The sequence below is a fragment of the Spermophilus citellus genome (genome assembly GCF_964194105.1).
Source record: "Spermophilus citellus genome assembly, chromosome: 14".
Classification (NCBI taxonomy): domain Eukaryota; kingdom Metazoa; phylum Chordata; class Mammalia; order Rodentia; family Sciuridae; genus Spermophilus; species Spermophilus citellus.
The window spans coordinates 30,366,020-30,389,239 of NC_138194.1; the positions used below are offsets into that span (position 1 = coordinate 30,366,020).

A 23,220-nucleotide genomic window follows, 5' to 3' on the forward strand; every position below is an offset into this window, starting at 1 on the left:
ATGAACATTCTACCAGTTTAGAATGTACATTCTGTGGTTCAATTTACCTCCAAGATAAGAAAATAAATAAGAAACTTTTTTTTAATGATTAAATTGTTAAAAAAAAAAAAAAAAGAAGAAGAAGAAGAAAGCAAGCATGAAAAATCCCTCTCCTTATCATTGCTATGGAATATAAAGGCATCAAAGCCACATGAAATAATTGTCTGGATATCACGCTGAGAGAACCCACACATCCCAATGAAAGATTTCTCATAAAGCAAGGCTGTAGTTTGGCAACAAAACAAATGTCACAACTTTTTTCCCCAACCATATTCTGCTGCCTGAATTGAAGAAAAATTTCATCAAAAGGTAACTTTAACTTTCATTACTGTAATTTGAAAGGAATATAGAGTATCTCAAAAGTTACTAGTATGAGAATTTGGTTAGGTTAGGTAATAATTTATTAATAGAAAAAGCAACCATGGCAAAATCAACTGTACTCATTCTTGACAATGAATCCCTTTATATAAACCTGGCAAAATTTTTAAAACTCACTAAAACAAAGTTCCTGAAAATAACAAAAACTAATTTAAACCATGTAATTTTCCATTATAACAGAATCATTTATATTCTTAGTGTCTTACAGCATTATTTTATCCCTAATGAGATAATGTATCAAAATAATAATGCTAACCCTAAAACCCCAAGCCAAACCTTACAAGTTAAAGACTAAATACCAGTCGGGAGGAAAAGGATGGAATCATGCATCTTTCATAGGGAAAATGAAAATCAACAGCAAGATGGTAGAAATGTTGAACCCATGGGTGTACACATACACACTTTTCTTTATAAAAAACAAAACAAACCACACACAGAGAAAATTACAATTAGAATGCAAACCATCATATATCTATATTTTCTACTAGCTGGTGAACCTGTTATTAAAATTTCAAAGAAAAAAATCATTTTAAGCTTTTTCTATTTTCATCATAGAAATATTCAGTAACAGATGAACAGAGCATTTGTTGAGTATTAATGAATGTGTAGCTTTTGTGCTTTCCATCCAAATCAGGAGTAAAAATTCCCAGTTATTATATTTTCAGTAAGATAATAATTGTAAAGTTATATTAAACACTTACACAAAAATCAATCCTTCCTTTAACCCAATTCTGTGTGAAAGTATTAACAAATAGTGAAGATTCATGATGTTGTGTGAAAATGGTTGACTTATAACAATGTAGACTCAGCTATAGATTTTAATTCACAAATATATATATGCGCCTTGTGTATGACAACTGTACGAAAATAGTCTCAAAAATAAAGACAATACTTGAGACACGAAGCAACCCATTTTCCCTGATTCTGTATCCTATTACAGGGAAAATAAGTCCTTGATGCTTCATAAATACTTAAAAAGGTTCAAGATGGCCTTAACCATGCATAGTCTCCACAGTCCTTTGAAGCTTCCAGCATTTCAGGCATAACCATGTCAGCTCTGGAAGAGCAGTTGCACTCTGTAATCAGTGATGCTTACTTATGTCCTGTCTTTTCAAGATCTGGGATTTTTCTAACCAGAGCCTGGTGGTTCATTTTGATACTAGCAAGGAGTCCCCCTTCAATTCCATCTGACCCAGTGTAACTGATTTCTTCACCACTCAGAGTGGTCATATGCCCTCCAAGGGCTTTTAAGATGGCATTGCCAGCACATATATCCCACTTTTTGATGTATGTCACATGGATATATAGATCAGCTTTTTCTTGAGTCTTATCAGGCACATCCAAGAGTGCTAAAACTTTGTAACCTAAAAGATAAACACAGAATTTAAGTTATTGTTTAAAAGATTTTAAGAAAGTAGTGTATATTTTTGATTAAGTGCACTGTTGAAAAGAATAAAACAGGGTATACAGAACATGACTATACTGTGTTTTCAACTGCTGAAGTCTAAAATTATTTCCAAATGAAAAATATTTTCCCAAGTAAGAGTACAAACATTAAACTCCACAGAGGAACAAAATACTACAAAATAACTTACTAAGCTAGTCTCATATATAACCAAAAACATGCCTATACTTTTAAATTTTAAATCTTTATGCTTATTTTCTATGGAATGACACATTCAATATTCCATTTTCTATGGAATGGCATATTATACTATAGCTAAACACTTATACATTTCAGTTAAACACCAAGGCAGACCTGATTTCAGGGAACAAAAAGTAACATTTCTACCCTAAATCCTTTGTTTAATGAGGCCAAATTTAAAGAAGAAAAAATAAATAAAACAAATGCAGAAAAAAACATATCTAGAATCTAGTTTATCTCATTCTTACTAGGTATATTTTCAACATTACATTTCCTAATCAGTCTAAAAGAGAGGCTGAAAGTAAATATTAAAGAAATCAGTTACATGCATTTGACAAATTAAAACCATTAGGCTTAAGAGTTAAAAAGAATCATTTCTCTCTTTATTAATTTGCTGAAAAGGTATTCCAACACAAATATTTTCTGACAACAATTTGCTATCTACCTGAATTAAAATATTTCTGATATGTTAAGTAGCACTCATAACGAAAGTCATCAAATAGTCCCTTGAGCCAAATCCAGATTGTGGTCTGGCTTTGTACACATCTCAAAATAATTTTTAAAAAATATTTTTAAAGTTGGCTTTAAAAAAAGTCAAGGGATAGTATAAGACAGACATACACATGTAGCTCCTAAGTTTTGAAATGTTACTATCTGGCCCTTTTCAGAAAATGTAGGCTGACCTCTGCTCTATACTCACATAACAGTATGGAATACACTGCAAGCTGGATGGCACTAGACTCTATCTCTCATCCCACACAAGCAAGTTGAAAAGTTTAGGGCTGTTAAAATTGACTCAGGGGGCCGGGATTGTGGCTCAGCGGTAAAGCGCATGCCTAGCACGGGCGGGACCCGGGTTCGATCCTCAGCACCACATAAAAATAAAAAGGCATTGTGTTGTGTCCATCTACACCTAAAAAAATAAATATTTTTAAAAAATTGACTCTGGGATTGATGTTTCTAACAATACTTAGGATGAAGCATCTGAAGACCTTGATATTTTCTCCTTTCCTGTTTAATCAACAATAATTATTTTGAAGTCAGATCATACAAAAAGCAACCACTGATGGCACATCACTGGTGGGAAGATGGGATTATTTCTTCTAGATAAGACCAACGTCACTAAAGTCTACCCTAGAGATTACCAAGTAGGAAACTGAGCCTACCCTGAAAGTATACTATCCCTTCTCATTTTCTTTCCCATTATAGGACATAGAATTGCCCAATCTAGGAGTACTCTTGGGAATCACAGGAGGGGGAACATACCAGCACCACCAGCTGGGATGATTGCAGTCTGGTTTCCAAATGTCTGAAGAGCAACCTGTTTTACCATCCCTGAATGGGAGCGAGACACGATGATCTTAGGGGTCTTTTCACTGTAAGAAGAGCGGGCTTTCACATTTGAGCCACCATCTACCATTGCCCAAGCTGAAAAGCAAATACAATACCCATTAATAGTACTGAAACTTTAAAACCAAAAGATATATCCTTTGGAATTCAAAGTACCAGGTAACTGAAAAACATCCTATTCTATAAAATTACTTGTAGTCCCTCCGGACCCCAACAGAATGCCTTCTTTTTCTAAGTACAAAAGTAATAGGTTTATGTGTCTCTTATAACGAAATAGCCATGTACTAAGACAAAGTTAAAAAAGGGGGGGGGGACATGTAATCCTGCAGTCACAGATAATGGATATTAAATATCTGGCCTAAGAACCCATGTGGTCCTGTGGGATACTGGCTGATCCTCTACTGGAACTGAACTGCAACTCAACGTCCCTCTGCATGCACCCTGCTTTCTTTCCCTCCCTTTATAAATTTGATCCTAACACATTCCCTATTAAATATTCTGCATGTTAATCTCCATCTTAAGTCTGATTTTTTGGAAGCCCACCCTGTGACAAAAATACAACTTCCTTGGATAATTCAAATTTTAAAATTCAGTTTTCTCCTAAAACATCTCTACTTCTGATATATTCATGGATTAATTTATGTGCATATTGATTCATTCTCCTAAGTAGCTTTATAAACAAAAATGGTTGAAGAGGTAACTGGGTCAAGTTTATGTCTGTTTTATAAGGGTATATAAAAAGAAAAAGGCTTTGGTAGTGCATGCCTGTAATCCCAATGGCTCAGGAGGCTGAGGCAGGAGGAACATAAGTTCAAAGCCAGCTCAGTAACTTAGCTAGGCCACAAGTAACTTAGATGGACCCTGTCTTAAGAAATAAGGGGTGAAGATGTGGCCCAGTGGTTGAGCACCGATAGGTTCAATCCCTGGTACAAAAAAAAAAAAGATTTAGATTTCAAAAAAGAACAAAATTTTAAAAGGGAAAGGGGGCCCCAGAGATTGCTTGAGATGTTTGATTGCTTGGGAAGTTTTTTTTCACTATCAAACTATGCATGATAACAAACTTACTGATAATTATCCAAGTAGATTGTTGTTTTAGCATTCACTCCCTATGGGACAAAATATAGTCCATTATGGCTAGTAATGTAAATAGGTGCATTACCAGCTTATTCCTAGCTACAGAAAAAATAAAAATAAAAAACATAACTAGTGGAATCTACATTTCTGAGTCTCACAATGATGATAAGCAGTCTCCTGGACTCTTCTCACACCTCCTTCAAAGAAACATACACAGCCACAAGGACAGCAAATACACCCATAATCTATAAGTACAAAGTTAAGGAAACAGAGGAGAACTACAAACATGCATGTATGAGAAAGCTGGGAAATAAAGACCAATGATCAACAGAATAAGCCCTGGAATGTGGGGATGCATAGGAGCTTCACAGAGGTGGTTAAGAGGCTGGAGAATTTTCAGTGGTGGTAGAACTCAGGTTAATATGTGCCAGAAGTCCTTCTCAGAAAGAAAAGTTCCCATTTGAAATGGGAATTAATGAAAGCAGGCCTGAAACAATAAAGCACTAAAAAAAGGCTTGGAGAAGACACAGGACTAGGCATGTAGTCTTGAGAATACCCTGGGAGGAAGGAGAAAATGATGACATAAGGTATCTTTTGGGATTTGGAAGATGGCAGCTAAAGCTAAGGAGGGAAGGGGTTGAAGACAGGTCTTCCTGAAACAAAATCAAGCAAGAAAAAAATAAGTCTGAAAGCAATTTCAAGAGTGCCTATGAAGTCTTCTTCCTGTTATCAGAAAAGAAAGCTCCTGTACTAAAAATCACCCAAATTCCTGTCCTGTCACCTTTCTTCCATCAGTACCAAGGTACCTGTCCCAGATATAAATGAGAAAGAAACTGCAATGTCCACTGAAAAATATAGAAAATGCAGATTAAAATATTTCAGATGGCTTGAAATTTCCATAAAGTAGAGGAAAGTTATACAACCATCTAACATGACATGCCAAGGAAGTCTGGAGTCACTTAAAGGTGGACGAGGAAAGCAAGGAATTTCCCCTCTACTCTACCAAAAGAGAATGATTCTGCTGATTTCTTGTTATTAAACTTCTGGCCTCCTGAACTAGGACAGATTAAGTTTCTGTCATTTCAGACCACCCCATTTGTAGTAATTTCCTACAACAGCCATAAGACACTATGTAGGTAGTGTATACAGGGCAAACCAAAGACTGTAAAAATAGTAGAGTCTTTCAGGTATCAGGCTATAGAGAAAGTTCTTAAAACATATTTAGTAATATTATACCCTTGAGCTAGCTCTTTTGAAATAATCTATAAGAGGACAAGATTCAGCCAACCAAGGCATGACTGAGAAATTCTTAGCAGAAGTACTCTTGACTGTCACTGGATAAATGTTAGCTATGGCTCTGAGGACACCAAAGATGGTTATAAGACGAAAGAGTAAAGGTCCATAAATGTCATCTCGTAATTGATTGCTGACAGTTTCCCAGAGTTTAAAAGTAACTCGAAGAAAGATGGGATAGTGGGGATTGGTGGTACAAGCGTATAATCCCAGCTATTTAAGAATCAGAGGCAGGAGGATCATAAAACCTAGGCCTGGGTAACAGTAAAACCTAGAAAAAAAAAAAAAAAAAGAAAAGAAAAGAAATGAATGACTATGACTAAAATAGGATGGCAGTCAAGATGCTCAAATAAGCCTGTTTAATTTTTGCTTACAGTTGAAAATTTATAGATAATATCTACAGAAAAAGATCATATAATAGTATATGAAGAAAAAGGGATATAAAAATGGTACCCTAATAATCAAAGTGAGAAAAAAAACACACTCAGCTTAAAAACAATAACTGAAGCTGTTTGAATCATTTTGACTATACGAAAATTCATGAGATAAAAAGGCTATTTTCAAAAAACAGAAAGTGTTTTCTTCCCTAAAATATATTTTTCCAAATGAAGATGGTTTCTACCCAAATTCTTTAGTTTAAAACTATAAATAAAGGAGAAAAGTTAAACATTTATCCTGCCTTTTTAGAAGAAAATACATTTCAGGAAATGGAAAAAGTTCTCAATAATACGTGTAGAAAAAAACAACAGAATTAGAAAATCTCTTTGGTAACACCCTTAATAGATCTTCAAATTATTAAGAGCTCTAGTTATGACCACTTTAACCATCTGAGCATCATTAATATTGAGACAAAGGTACACTACATGCCATATAATATGATACAGAAGTACATGAAGCAAAAACACAATATTCTTGACAAAAATGTACAACCAATCCAATGAAGGCTTCAGGTCTAATGTGCACTTTATATGAAAAAGATAATGTAAAAACAAAGAAGTTCAATGTACCCTTAGAAAACAATGAGATACATCTAAAAGGATATTCTATAGGAGAAATGATTTGGTCTCCTCTACAAGTCAATGTCTTTGCAGTAACAGGACCTGAAGGTTGCTCTAGATTAAGAGGACTAAATAACCCAACAAGTAAAGGTAGTGTTTGTCACTTGACTAGATATTTGTTTGAAGTAAGCAGCTATAAAATCCACTTTAGGGAACAACTAGTGAAATGTGAATACTGGAGATCCTGAAAGAATAATTGTTAATTTTATTATAGCAGAGTAGAAAAATGTCCTTAATATTTAGAGATGCAAACTGAAATATATAGGGGTAAAATGTTATAATTCTTGTAACTGTCTTCAAAGAACATAAGTCAACCCCCCCTCAAAAACAACCCCAAAACCCAGCAAATACATGTGTTATAACTGGCGAATCTAGACGATGTATATGAGTACTTACTTTAATTTTACATTTGAAACTATTCATAATAAAAGCAAAAACTGTGGAAGGGAAAAAAATTCAAAAATCCTCTGAATTCTTTTTTATAAATATTTGAAAAGTTTTACTAAGTGAATTTACAATGAGGTATCTCTAGAGGTCAGTATTGTATAAGAAAATAAAACAGCACATCTCAGCAGATACTATCAGAATAATTTTATACTCTAAGACATGGCATGAGTTGTTTTTTTAATTACTTATTAGCCCACATATGTAACGTAATACACAATACAGTACATTTTATGCATCCATATAAATATGCATAAGTGCCCAGAAATATCTGACAGAATATAATAAAAAAAATTAATAAATCAATATTTTGAAAAATGTACTTCAAATTACATAAATTCAATGCATTCATCTGTAGTACTTATATGGACACATTTCAAAAAGATAGTAGGTAAATGTAAATTACTGATAAGTAGGCAAAATTGTAGCTTCAGAATGTTAATTTTATTTATTTGGTTATGCTAAAAGACCTGGTAGAAAATAAAAAGTTGTTCATACTTTTCTACACAAGATAACTTATTTTTAATAACTACAATTTCCACTACACTAATACACTTACACCTTCATTTAAGTATTCAAGTATTTCTCTTCTAAGAATTCCAAACTCAAGGAATTAATTATAATTAAGTCTCATAAGATTTTTGATCAGCTCTACTTATAACACAGAGCTGAATTTATGTAAACATACAGTATTTTACAATTGGTATAAGTTGTACTGTATTGCCAATACTCTGGGTCTGAAAATAACATTCCAAAAGGAAGGCCTAGGCAAAGCAATGTTCCATCCAGGAATGGAAGGTCAACACACACATACTTATGGGTGTTATGATTCTTTCAGAGTGTTTGCTAACTGGCAAGCACTTTCATGTTCTAGCACACTGAGTAAGTCAGCCCCATTACATTACTAACTTACAGAGACACTTTTTGAATCAACTTGAAGTATGATAAATTTCTGCCTTCTTTATTTTAAACTGGGTAAGACTGTAAGGGGATACATATTATTATAGAATAAAGATTTCTGAAAATGGACATTTTATTAACCCTAATATGAAAATCCCAGCCCTAAAAATACTAAATAATTGCAAGATCCTAATAAGGGGTATTATGTCTTACAGGAATACTCTGAACTATTCCCCTGGTATAAGTAGATCTGGAAACCAAGGCCCAAGAATGCGACTCTATTTGCTTATAAATTTCCTCTTCATTTACTTTATTAAGGTTCAAAATTCTCTTTGGAGTAGCAGATTCTGTTTATAATTAATAGTACAATGTGACATTCAGTCAATGTTATGAAACACAGAGTTAATGAACAAGCCTTCAAATACATAGTATATTTGGGATATTTTTGTCCTCTTTTGCCCTTTTTTCTTGCTTAGAAACATTATCACAGTAAATGGGAGACCCATCTTTCTGTGCATGCAAATAAAAAGCCACCTTCAAACAAAAAAAAGTGAAGAGAAGAGTCAGGTCCTTGACATTAGTGAACCACCCCTATTTTTTTCAGCCTTCCTATTTGGTGATAAATAGAAACACCCTCACTTGTTGCACACCTGTTATTAGATTTACTTCTGTGTAGCTAAATGCAATCCTAATTCAACTGAGGGACAGGTGCCAAAAGAATGAGGAGGTTTCAAAGACTCAAGTTCTGTACTTAATCTTTAAATGCCTATTTCTTTTATTAGTTTAAAAAGTTACTATAATTCCCATTTTATATTTCTTCCAGTTAAAAGAAGGCTGTAAGAACTTTATAAACTAAAAATACTAAATATTAATTTTTTATTTTTGTGGTACTGGGAATTCAAACCCAGTGCCTTATGCATGTTGGAAAAGTACTTTATCACTGAGCTATATCTCTAGACCTGAAAATATAATATAATTGCAAGATATTAATAAGAAATGGTTAGCTATTACAAGAACACTTTGAACTACATGGTTTTCATGACAGGAGATACTAAAGCCCATTTTCTCATCTATAATAAAAAAGTTAATAAAACAAAATTATTCCTTATCACACAAACTTATCAAAAAGTTTAAATGAAATAACGTTAAATATCCAACAAATCAGTAAACACTACATAAATTTTAAGAATTATGAGGTTGTTATTACGAAAGCACTGTAATAGAATTACTTGCAAGACTTTGCCAATAATTTAGCTGGATGACCTTGAGGAATACACTGAATTTTAAGGTCTTATTTTCTCATCTGTAAGTGTGAGTACTAATTTAAGTAATTGTGTCCCTCTCTTATATACTAACTAGATTGAGTGTCGAGTATTACTATGTTGTACTCATATCCACTTTCCCCATTTTCCTTGAGGGATGTAATCCCTGGATATTAGTGTGGCTGGCCACAGAAAATAAAGACAATAATTCTTAACCCTTTTTTGCAAATGGCTCTAACTATGCTTTTGATCAATGGGACATGAACATTGTGAGTGGGATGTGGGAAGTAAGCATGAAACCTATGGGTAAAACTCTCAGTTAGAAATAACCTCCATTTTCATCCTCTCTTCTGATGACATATCAATGAAGTAGTGAGTCATCCTCAATCATGCTGAGAAGCACAACAAGTGTTAGGGGAGCAAAGCAGCAGGAGGGACAGGCCTGGTGCCTGCTATCTGGGAGCTGCCCCCAGGACTGTTTATGTACCAGCTGTCAGAGAACAGAAATAAACTATTTGTTCAAGCTCCTATATTTTTGTGTACATTATAACAGCCTAAATTAACAGCTTAACTTATCTTAACTAACTCAGTAAAGACGTGAAAGCCCATTTTCTCATCTATAAAAAAAATCATAAAGCAATTAGATAATCTTAAACTAATCTTAAACTGTCACTTTAAAGAACTATCTGAATTATGAAAAAGAGATGAAGGCCAGATGGCATAAAGCAGACAAGATTTTGAAATGCAAATATGTTTAGCCTGTTTCAGAGCAGCTAGAATTTGGGATCCATAATTATTTGACAAAACAAATAAATAACTTTAATGAAAAATTTGCCTATTTCTCCCTATTTGGCAGTCCTTTTGTGCAGTGGTGACACAGTAAGACATACTGGAAATCGCTGGAATAAATGACTACTCTATGGGACACTTAGTGAATTAGTTTTCTAGGGCCGTCTTAACAAATTACCACAAATTAAGTGACTTGCAGCAAAATAAATCTATCATCTCATAGTTCTGAAGGCCCAATGTCTGAAGTCAAGATGCTGGCAGTGTTAGTTCTTTCTGGAGGCTCAAAGGGAGAAACCAATCCATGGCTCTTTCTAAGCTTTTGTTGGCTGCTGGTAAGCCTTGGCTTATTCAAAGCTTCCCTGAAATCTGTCTCCATCTTCACACTGTCATCCGAGATAATGTCTGTTTCCTTTTTGTTTCTTAGGAGGAAATGACACTCATTAGTTTAAGATCCTACCCTAAGTATCTCATCTTGATACTTAACTTTTTAGGTTGTTATAGGTGGAACTGTGTCCTCCAAAGAGATAGGAGGAAGCCAGAACCCCAGCACTGAAGAATCTTTTAGAAAGAGGGTCAATACTGACACAAATTAGTTAAGATGAGATCAATGAGGTATAGGGTAGGCCCTTAATCCAATATGACTGGTATCCTTACAAGAAAAGGTAAAGAACAGACACAAAGGGAGAATGCCAGGTGATAATGGAGGCAGAATTTGGCACCATGTGTTTACACATTAAGGAACATCAAGCACTACTGGTAAGCTACCAGTAGCTAAAAGAAAAACAAGAAAAGACTGCCCCTTATAGGTATCAGGAAGAGAATGGCTCTACCAACACTTTGAGATAACAGTGAGAGATAACATTACTGTTGTTTTAACACAGAGTTGGTGGTTTTTAATTGTAGCAACCCTAGGAAACTAGTACAGGGGTAGACATAAATTTGGAGAGGACATTATGTAGTCCACTATACCTGATCATTAAGACTGTTTTCAGTACTGGTAAAGTGGACATCATCATCACTAAGAACCTGTCATCTTAAAGAAGGGTGGAACCAAACAGCCATATTCTTTGCCCTATGTATTTGATGGGATCTACCAATTAAAAGAATGACAAATCCCCTCAGGCTGTTAGTAATGCTGCTTATGCCAAGTGTTTCCCTTCCAACTGTAATCACAGTCTATACCATTACTGTTACCTAGAAGATTAGAGTTAGCCTTTCTGGATAAGTACAATGGAATGTCTCCAGTGATACCAAAATATCATCTATGTATCCACTGGCAATGGCAAGGCTATAGATAAGTCAATCCTAGCTGAATGTCAAGCTCCCTGTCAAGGCCTGCCATACCCTGACACAATCATCACTGATCTAACCTGCCATCTGTATGAAGCTAAAAGTATGAATCAAGAAGTAGGGGGAAACAAAGGTCTGAAGGAGTTATGAAGATGTCCAGAGCTCTTCAAGGATTGGCCTAACTCCTAATAACCTCAGAGTGACACTCCTTCATTCTGAATGCTGAGGTGCACTGCCCTTAAACCACCACAATATCAAGCTCCCAATATGTCAACAGATTTGGGTAAGGCAACTATACAGTAGACCTCAGAATCTACAATGTAAAAGTCCTGATTCACCACTAGCAACAGTAATAGAGAAACAGAGAGGACACCACAGCTGTTGGGAAGAGTCTATGTCCAATGGGATCCCTCAACCCACTAAGAATCTCTCATTTACAGTCAACAGTGTCCATCCACTAAAGATAGTTTAGAAAACCATAGTTTTTAAATATTATCAGTGCTAACCATAAAACCCCCATGGTATCTAATGAAGGGGTATGTTAGGATAGGGGGCAGATTTCAATAATTACTGAGATACAGATGAGATGTGAATGGTATAGTCATTACTATACATAGTCTGATTACATTAACTCTTGAAAGCTCTTGCATATTTCATACCTGTATATTCCGAAAATGGCTTATGTATAACTCCTAGCACAGGTTTGCCATTTACAGCCACACACACCATAGTAGTGACATACTTTCGAAGATCCTCTGTGAGAAAAAACACACACACAATTGTCTTAATACTGTGCATAAATTCAGGATACAAGATTACACTTTATTTCATCAAAAATTTATGTTCATGAAATGTCTTTCAAAGATAATAATCCCCTCATGCAAAAAGAGTTCAGGGATGAAGGCCAACTATAGAGAGCAGTTACAAGTTCTAGTTCTAAAAGCAGATTACCTAGGTTAATCTCCCAATCTATGATTTTATTAGCTGCATGTCATGGGAAAAATTACTTAAATTTAGTTTTTTTATTTGCATAATACAGATGATAATTACCCATCTTCAGCATAAATTAAGTTTTTAAAAAGTAAAAATACACTTAAATAAATTAAAAGTTAACTTAATTTTAGGATTAATTTAAAAGTCAAGTTAGGCATTTAAAAACAGTCCCTGTGCAAGAGATGTGCTCACTGTTTGTTATCATTATTATATTATCAGGTCAGTTCAGTTTAGAAAAAACTGTAAACAAACTCCTCAATATTCCACATTTCTATTACGTACTCATGCAAAGTACTGTTTTATAGTTTCAGTTATTTTATTTATTTATATCTATCTATCATCTTCTTCCTGTTCTTCAAAGAGTTATCTATTAAGTGCCTCTTATGGTTCAAGTTTATTGCATAGGCACTAGAACACAAAGGTAAAAAAGTAGAAACCCCTACATTCAGGTAGCTTACCATTTACCAAGACAAAAAGATAAATAACTAACTTTGACATATATACCAAGAAGAGAGAGTAAAAGAAGAAATTAGTATATCTAGGTAAGAAGCCCTGAGAAAAGATCCACAGCAATGAAACCTGAGCTAGGACAAGGTAAGAAAAAGGAAAACTGGGTGGAAGGGAGGATCACATATTTCAGTTTTGCTTTTTACTTGCTTTCTGGGTAGCTAGGATTAACTATTTTTAATTACAAGGTCAGATTTATATGAATAAAACCTAAATTCCAAATATCTTAAGTAACTATTATATTCTGGCTAAATAAATTTTTTCAATAATAGGTGTTCAGTAGAAATTATTTTGCTGCTACTGTTTAAAATGTTCAGAATCAGTGAGTCACTAATTCTGAGTGAGATGTCAGCTAGTGGGTATAGCTACAATATGGAATTTGGGGTAAATAAAAATAAAAAGGTTAAAAATTCAGTACAAATGTATCATAAATGCTACATTAACCTAGTTTTCTTATCTTAAAATCTAATTGTTAGTTATTGGATTTGCAAAATATCTAACACCATATTATACATCACCTGCCTTGATTCTGATTCTATAATATAAAACGACAATCTAAAGTTTCAGGTCAATTTTAAAATCACCTGTGTATTCCTGTGTAGCATCAAGTGGGTCAATCCAGACAGTAACACTTTCTGCAGGTACCTCTTTTGGGGTAGTTATTTCCTTAAGAATATCCTCAGGAATCTTATGATCCCATAAGATAACCTCCTTATCATTTGCATCCACATGTTCCTCAGTATTTATCTGCACCAAAAATATTTGACAATTAAAAAAATGAGAAAAATATTATTATTTAAAGAAACACAAGAATCTAATATTAAAATGTAGCTTGTAGGTTAATCAAAATAAAAAACTCAAATGTACACAAACATGAAACTAAACATCACACAAATAGCTACTTACAGCTTAATGATTTATAAAAACCAGTAGTTCAAAATATGAAAACAGATAATATTCTGAAACAATGAACACAAGCAGTTAACTATAGTTAGAGGCAAAGAGAGAGAAAAGTGAAATGTAGTTAAAAAATATGCCTTAAAAATAGAGAATGGTGAATGTTATATCTTTAACCTATAAGAAAAGGAAACCTGGAAATTATGAAACACATAATAAACTAGTATATTCCAAAACCTAAATAAGCTGAAATAGGCAATCAAAAGGGACACAAAAATCAATCAGTCTTCTTTAAGCTATACATCAATAATGTACAACACAGGATAAAGAGGTAAAGTCAAGATTTTCAACTTTTTATATATTAGGGAACAAAGTTAAAACATAAAATAAATGTGACTTACCATATAGATATGTAAGGGTGTAGAGTGAGGCTGTGTGTGCGTGCGCATATATGTATACATATGTATATATAAGCACATATATATCTTTGGAGCTATTTTTCATAAATCATTGTACATATGCAATACTATATATAAGGATTCTATTAAGAAAAGAATACATTTTAGATTCTATAAAACTGAGATTTCTCAATGTTGGCACCACTGACAGCTTGGACTGGATAATTCTTTTTTGTGGGGCTATTTTTTGAATTTTAAGATGTTTAATAGCATCTCTGGCTAAACACCAGCAGAATCCACTAGATATTAGCAACACCATCCCTCAGTTCTGAAAACAAAAAATGTTTCCAGGCACTGCCAGATTATGTCTGTGTCCTGTACTATATATAGAAGCACTGCTTTAAATGGTAAGCTTATTAATGCATATTTAAATACAATCTCATTTACAAACTATTTAAAAATGTTTTAGAACTGCATTTACTTTTGGAAATTAAGATTTTATCAATAAATCAAATCTAATAACTATATTTTATGAATTAAGTTAATAAAAACTGTTAGCCTTATTTGAATTACTAGCTCAATCAGAAGTTTTCTTCTATCAAATCATATATACACACAAGAAAAATGTCCCCCAAATATGGATTTTAATTAGGAACTACCATCCTGAGCAGGACAGAAAGCTGGGTCCTTTTAAAGAGTAGGTCTTCATGTTTATATTGCCATGATGTCAACCTAGATCCCTTGTTACACTGACAGAGTGATTTTAGCATAGAAAATACATGAATAAAAAGTCACCAATGGGATAAAAGCCCTACAACTCTCAGTGATTTCTGGAAGACTTCAAAAGTTTCCAAGCTATCACAGAAGAGATTAAAAATAGCAATATTCCAGAAACATCAAGCCACTTAAATCATAAAGTATTTCTTAGTACAGAACAGTTAACATCCAACTCATCCATTCACTTCTATACTTATTAATCCAGCAAAAGTTTATTGATTGCCATCTGTATGCCAGACAGAGTTCTAGTACTTAGTGATAAAACAGTAATCAATGATGGGACAAGAATCTCTGTCCTAATAAAACTCAGATTCTAATGGAAATATACAAAACACATAAGCAAAACATGTACTATAACGTAGTATGCTAGGTAGTGAAAAGGAGGAAAAAATAAAGCAAAGAAAGGAGGTTATGTTATTAGACAGTAGAAGGGGTCTAGGATTATTCATAACAATCAAAAATTGGTGTGGTAGTACATGCCTATAATCCCAGTGGCTTGGGAAGCTGAGACAGGAGGATTTTGAGTTCAAAGCCAGCCTCAGCAACTTAGTGAGGCTCTGTCTCTAAATTAAAAAAAAAATGGGGGCGAGGGGCTAGGGATGTGGTTCAGTTGTTAAGCATCCCTGGGTTCAATCCCTGGTATCCCCCACAAAAAATGTCAAAAATTGGAAGCTGCATCATATTTATCAATTGATTAATAGATAAACACTGTGACATATTCAGAAAAAAAAGGTATTCAGCTATTAAGAGGATGAATGGGAACGAAGTACTGATTCATGCTAGAGCACAGATGAACTCCTCTGCTTTGTGAAAGAAGGCAAAAGATCATATACTATATGATTCCATTAATATAAAATGTCCAGAATAGGCACATCTGCAGACATAGAAATAAATTAGTAGTTGCCTGGATAATAAGAATTAATAGTAAAAGAGCAAAGGTATACCATTAGGATGGTAAAAATGTTCTAAAACTGATTAATAAGGATAGTTGCACAACTTGGCAAATCTACTAAAAATTAATGGATTGTACACTGTATTGGCAAATTATATGATATGTAAGTTATGTCGCAATAAAGTTGTTTGGAAAAAAAATACAAGGTAGTTAGGAAAGTCCTTATTGGAAAGGCAGTATTTAAATGAAGACCTAAAAGGAGCCTGGCAAACATCTAAGGAAAGTGCATTCCAGATCAAGGAATAACAAATACAAAGACCCTAAGACTGGAGTATGTCTGGCATGTTTCCGGGACAGCAAGTAGGCAAGCATGGTTAGGACAGAGTCAGTCAAGGAGAAAGGCACCGGACGGACATGAGGTCAGAAAGTAATGGAAGCCAGATGGTTCAAGATGTTGCAGACCACAACCAAGCCAGCTGCCTTCCACCATAACCTCTATTAACAATGTTCAGAGGGTCCCAAATAACAGTTAAGATAAAGGGGATAAGAGAAAGGAAGAAACAAAACCATAATGAATTTTGTTATGACTGAGCACTGAGAAAATACAAAAGAACTTGAAGATAAACTATAGGAATAATAACAGAATATAGAAAGTTGCTAGGTGTAAGACATATACCATAAACTGCCCTTAGCTATATTAGAAATAAATATTTAATCAAAAAAGAAAGCCATTTAAACTAATAACAGAAATAAAGTATGTATATAGAATAGAAAGACTTTTAAAAAACAGTAAAGATGTCAATCTCCCATCAGTAAACTATGGATTTAATGCAACTCCAAACAAAATCCCTATAGGATTTTAACTTCTTCAAAATCAGAGAAGCCATTTCTGAAATTTACCTGGCAGAGAAAAAAAAAGCCAGGAAAAGTCATGTTCTAAAGAGAGGGAAAAACAAAAGAATAGCACAGTATTGTGACTTTCCCTACCAGCCATCAAGACTTACTTTATGATGGAATAATTAAGACAGTGTAGCACTGGTAAAGCATTTTGCTTCAGACCCCATGGTCTTAATAATGATGCTAGGCTAGGTGAATGAATGCAGCAATAACATCACGAGAAAAGGAATGAACTTATAATAAACAAACAAACTCCTAGTTAGAGCAGGTCACAGGTCTTGACCACTGTAGTTTACAAAAATGGCAAGTCTGACTAGCATCTATTGAAGTTTATGATTTATGAGTAAGATTTCTATCTAGAATTTAAGTCAGCTTCTCCATATATACTCAACTGAATATGAGTTAATATATTAACAAACTTTATTTGAAGTGATCTCATTGAGAATTAAGTTAGGGATTAACAACTGTAGCGAGAAAACAAGTTCGTGAGCATAATTACCCAATCTGTTTTTGCACAACTGCTTCTAATAACACGCAGTACCACTACATGCCTCCAATTTAATAAATCCACTACCCATCATTATAAATGACCTTATAAACAGTTGCTAAGGTCAAAATATGGAAGTCTTCCTTAATCCTCTTTCACATTCCACATCTGAGCAGTTAGTCCTGAAAATATTGCCTCCCAATTCTAAGAATGCGTCATCATGTCTACCAAGAAAATGCTAGTTTAAGCCACTAGGATCTTTTCCTTGGATTTCTGTTATACTCTTCAATTATTCTTGCCTCCTATAGTGAGTGTACTCATTCATCATTCATTCATTCAACAACTATTTAATTACTAATATATTTTAAAGTGTTCTGAGCATTAAAATACAATGAAAAAACCAAAATCACTACCATTATAGAGCTTCCCTTCTCAACCAAGCAATCTGCTATCTTCCCAAATCAGATCATGCCACTGCCAGTTAAAAGTCTTCTAATGGTTCTCATAATGCAGAGATAAAATCCAAATTCCTTACCACCATCTACAAACTCCTACATGATCTGACTATAGCAACCACTACGCAGTATCTCTCTCCTTTCACTCTATTTAGAACACTCCAGACTTACTAGTCTTCTTATGGTCCCTTCTTTGTACTTGCTATACTCTTTCTCAGTTCAAATGATACCAGCTCAAAGTGGCCTTCCCTGAGTACAACGACTAGAGTAGGACCCCAAGACAATCTTCAGACTCATAAAGGCAACTGCCTCCTTAGCATCTCCCTTGGCACATCAAAGGCACCTCTAATTAAACCTCTAAGACCAATCTGAAATGGCACTCATAATACGCTCCTCTTTTTACCATCAACAAAACATCAATTGTGAAAACTACAGGAGTCATTTTTAATATACCCTTAAAAATTCTTTTACATCATTTTATATTTACCTTCTCTACAACCACAACCCAATTCAAAACATATCATCTCTTACCATAAAAAGACTAAAATCAACCTCTCTGTCCTCCTTTCACTTCCTCCAAACTATTCTCCAAGTATCTAATCTGAGTCTTTCCATTCATTCAAAACATGGCAGTTAAGAGTACACTTTTGTTACCACCGCCCCCAATACTGCTTATGCTCATGACTCTGAAAGACCTGAATTGATTCTCAGACTATTTTATTAACCTCAGTAAACCCAAGATTATTTTCTAGCTGGGCAATCTTTGGCAAATTATTTAGCTTCTCCAAACCCCAATATCTTTAGGTACAGAGGATGCAACACTACTTAACTTCCTATGTTGTTCTGCAGATAAATTAATTATGACACTAAAAAGTTTAATTAAGGGCTTGCTATTTGCTAAAGGCTAAATAAATTTTAGGTAGCATAACTTTTCCATTGGCTTAACTCTGGGCTTCATCTCTCGGACACTCTATACTAACAGTCTTATAACTAGGCTCATTCACCTCCAAATGCCCAAGGCCCACAGGATAGCATATTGTAAGCCATAAGAATAGGAAGTCTTCTTTTAGTACTATAATACTAAAGATGTGGTCTAAACTCCTTTGAGTCTAGAATATGATCTACCTAACATGCATCAAACTCATCAGATTAACTGAATTTGTAGCACTAAAACCTATTGGGCTTGATAATTTGAACTAGTTTTCTTTGCCTATAGTATCTATATCTGTATCAATTACTAGTTATTTTGATATTACAGAAGAGGAAACTATGGCCCCCAAAAGCTATATGACTAGATAAGATCACCTGTTCTAGTGGCTAGACATGATAGCAAAGCAAGTGTTCTCTGAGCACTTCTGACTTTTTCAGGGAGTATTTCTGTTGAAAGAGACCCGTTTAACTCCCATCCTATAGGTCAACTTGAGAAAGACTGAAGACAAAAGGAAATTTAGCAATCCTGGACCAAACTTGAGTTTGCTGAGACAGCACATGTCTGTGGATTATGATCTGTCAACTTGGGCATCAACTGATAAATTGGGCAAGATAATTCTTTGTTATGCAGGACTGTCTTGAGCACCTTTGGATATTTACCCTCTACTCATTTTTCACAACCACCCTGGTTGTGAAAAACCAAAGTATCTCCAGACATTGCCAAATGTCCCTTGAAAGATAAACATGCCAAGTTGAGCACTCTAGAATAACTCCTGATATTCTTTTACTGAGGAGGGATCCTTACATAGGCAAGTTCAGGTCTCAACCCAAAGGCACTTAACACTGAGTCATACTGACAGTCTTTTTAGTTCTTAAAAAACAACAACAAAAACAGGGTCTTGGGGCTGGGGATGTGGCTCAAGCGGTAGCGCACTCGCCTGGCATGCGTGCAGCCCGGGTTCGATCCTCAGCACCACATACAAACAAAGATGTTGTGTCCGCCAAGAACTAGAAAATAAATATTAAAAAAAAAAATTCTCTCTCCTCTCTCCTCTCTCTCTCACTCTCTCTTAAAAAAAAAAAAAAAAAAAAAAAAAAAAAAAAAAAAAAAAAAAAAAAACAGGGTCTTGCTAAGTTTCTTAGGTTGGCTTTGAACTTTCTATCCTTCTACTTCAACGTTCCAAGGTGCTGGAATTACAGGCATGTACCACTATGCCTCCCTAATCCACCAGGATTTTAAAAAAAGAGTACTTGTGGCTTTTCCATGGTGGTTTTCCATCAGGAAGTAAACTGAAAAGGAATGTGATCTAAGTTTCTTACCAAAAAAATTTGAGGTGAGACTTTAATACCAACCAGTCATTTAAAACTGGTTGGTATTTAAGACTGCTTTGGGATAATGGGGGAGGGGAGAGACAAGAGTGGAAAAAAAATGCCAGTGCTGAGTTTATTTTTTACACAGATAGAACATTTGGCCTCTAGACTAATAAAACAGGGGTAAAAGGAGATGGCTCAACATGACACAATCCCTACTTTGACGCTGTATAAATGAACACAACCTCCTCTATTCCTCCAGTTGACACACAACATGAACCCTAAAGATGTACAGGCAAACATTCAAATAGTCACAAGAAGACAAAAAGTTACTTTCTAAGGCAGAGACTTTAACATTTTCAAATCAAAAAGCTTAGTTTTTGTGTTTATGCCACTCACTGCCTTTAGGAGCTATTCTATTTTTTGTTAATAAGTGATAACATGAGTAAACCCAAACACACACATATAGATGTATATTTTCAATATTTAAAACACTTTTAACTTATCTTTTTAAAAAATTTTCAACTGTGTTTGCTTATATTTTACTATTACCACCTTAAAGCTTCTATAGTTGTACTTTTTTTTCCCTCAGGAAGTCACATTAAGTTTTAAGTAGCCTCTTAAATGTCTGGCTACAATGAAGAGTTAAGACAGTTCATGTAGGCTGTGGAATGGAGTGTCATAAGCCTCAGATTTCCCATCTTGTAAAGTGGGCATAAAAAAATTTATTTCTCAAAGTTGCTGTGAGAACCAAATGAAGTCCTCCTGTGTGGTCAGTATCTAGGCACCTGGAATACATTGAGTAAGTGGTTATTGTTAGTAATGTTATAACTATCATATATCAACTTCTCTGAAAATCCTGTTTTAGAGAAATACAGGTGTTTTAGAGAAGACAGATACTTCGCAAGCACATCTTACATCTAAATCCAAACAGTAAGTATTATATATGATGATAAAGCAGAATAGGGCAAAAGAAAAAGTGGAAAAATGCATTTTTTTGTTTTAGTAGACATTTGAAAAAAAATTCTACTAATGTCTCTTTTATATCTGGTATCCAGCAACTCATAACATGAAATCCAATGTTTCATGTGGGGAAAAAATGAAAGAAAAAGAAAGGAAGAGAGGTAGGAGAAAGAGAGGATAAAGAAAATCAAAGCACAAATATGACACCGTAGAAGGAGTTACATAAGATACATAATTCTACAATGACAATATTCTTAACTATCTCAAGAACAGCAGCAAAAGTTTAGATACCTTCCAAGACAGCCTGGGTTTAATTACAACTGTTTTATCTAATCAAACTTCACTGGAAATATTTTTTTTTCCTAGTAATCAAAGTCAACTGTTAAATGAGACATACATTTAAAAGATATTGCTACACTACATTCAGTTCTTCTGGAACTACAATAAATTCAAAAAAGTTTTACAGTATATTCAACTCAACAGCTCCACTGAACGGATGAATTCCAAAAGTATTAATCACAAATCCAGAATGTCTGGATTTCCTGAAGAAAATGTCAACTCCTTCAGAAACCTACCTGAAGACAAGGTAAATGCTATTCAATTCTAAATTTTCTGGCATAATTAGAGATCTTTAATCAAGTGTCAGGTAGGATAGAGAGCTACAGAGCTAAAATGAAGTTGCCTGGAAGCTATTTCCAAATACTTACTTGAAGGGCCTCTAAACTATTAGCCATTAAGAGATCCTGGGGAGGGGGTGGGGGGGAAGCCACGTAATTTAGGAGCATGCCCTGCGGAACTAACAGCTCTGCAGCAGACTTTTATAGTTTTTGAATTTTAGTTGGCTACTGGCCTGCAGGCCAGAAAACGTGTAATCTACAGCCATGACCCTTCCAATAATGAAATTAAGTGTGAATAGGGGTTTGAGGAATTCTAGTCCAATTCTTTTATGTTACAGAAGAGCCTGAAGCATCGGTGTTATTTTTGTATCAGAGCCTTCTCAGAGCCCAAGTCTCCTGATCCCTGGTACACTTCACCACACAATCCAGGGAAGGACCAGAGGGCATGGGTTCTGAGTTAAACTGCCTGGAACCTTACCCAGCTCTTCCAAGAACTGTTTGCATGACCTTGTGCACCTTAACTTCTGCCTCTCAATTTTCGCATCTGCAAAATGGAAATCAGAGGCTCCCACGACCTGGGACTGTTGGCAGTCCACACGCTGCAAAACGTTTCCAGGATCCCAGGCTCCGTGGCCAGAGTGGCCCCGCCGCCCATGGGCTCCCACCGAGCCCAGCGTTCCAGGTACGGACCTGCACGCTGGGGAAGGCAGTCTTGAGCAAGTAGAACATCTTGCGGTTGGAGAGCACGTCGCCGCTGGTCATCTTGTCCTCTGCTCCCTCGCGTGTCTTCCCCTTGGACTTCTCATGGAGGACGTTGCTCTCACGGACGCGCCTCACCTCGTCGCCGCCGCGGACTGCCGCCAGCACGGACACTGCCAGCATCTCGCGCAAGTCCACCGTGCCCGCATCGGCCACGGCTGCGGGCCCCGCCGCGCCGCCGCCCAGCTCGCCACCGAGGCCAAAGAGGCTGAAGCGGCCGGCCAGGAAGCCGGAATAGAGGTGGTAGAGCACGCCGAGCCCCAGCAGGCAGAACACTGCCACCCCCAGCGGGGACAGGCGGATGCCCATGGGGGCCATGGCGCGGGAGGCCGGGCGCTTGGGGCGGCGGCCTTTACAGGCCTCCCCGCTCCCGCCGCCGCCGTGCTCCGGGCCAAGGGCCGCTCGGGCTACACCGGCGCCCGCTCCCCGGCGCCCGCGCGCCCCATCGCTCCCTTCCCGGAAAGGCTGAGCCGCGCCGTGAAGATCACGGTCTCCGCCCCACGCGCCCCACTTTCCCGGAACCTCTACCGGCCCACAGGTCGGACTTCCACGTTCGCCAGCCGCCGATAGGTGAAAGGGGAGCGTGGGTGTGTATCCGGGTTACGCGGGGGGCGGGGCGGGGGCGAGGGGCGGGGCGAGGAAGGCCCCTCCCTCCAGGCAGGGGGTCGGCTCTCGCGCCCAAAGGCTCTAGAATGGGCCTCCTTTATGGCTCTGGTGGTGTTTGGGTTTTCGAAAAACTCCAGGAGGCGGAAAGCTGCTTTCTATGCAGGAAAGGGTGCTGAGAACCGAAAGGATATTTATGTGAAATCTCTCTT

General features: G+C 36.1%; 1 protein-coding gene across 2 annotated transcripts; it reads right to left on the reverse strand.

The window, feature by feature from the left end:
• Positions 1-830: 830 nt before the first annotated feature.
• BPNT2 (3'(2'), 5'-bisphosphate nucleotidase 2) lies at positions 831-22,992 on the reverse strand. Of its 2 annotated transcripts, XM_081266287.1 has the most exons (5): positions 22,337-22,992; positions 13,607-13,769; positions 12,182-12,277; positions 3,329-3,490; positions 831-1,781 (listed from the first exon to the last, which is right to left on the reverse strand). In XM_081266287.1, the coding sequence occupies exons 1-5, from the start codon at positions 22,721-22,723 to the stop codon at positions 1,510-1,512; spliced, it is 1,080 nt and encodes a 359-aa protein (XP_081122413.1). In that variant the 5' UTR covers positions 22,724-22,992; the 3' UTR covers positions 831-1,509. The 2 variants fall into 2 exon arrangements, with proteins under 2 accessions (XP_081122413.1, XP_081122414.1); XM_081266288.1 differs by lacking the exon at positions 3,329-3,490.
• Positions 22,993-23,220: the final 228 nt, after the last annotated feature.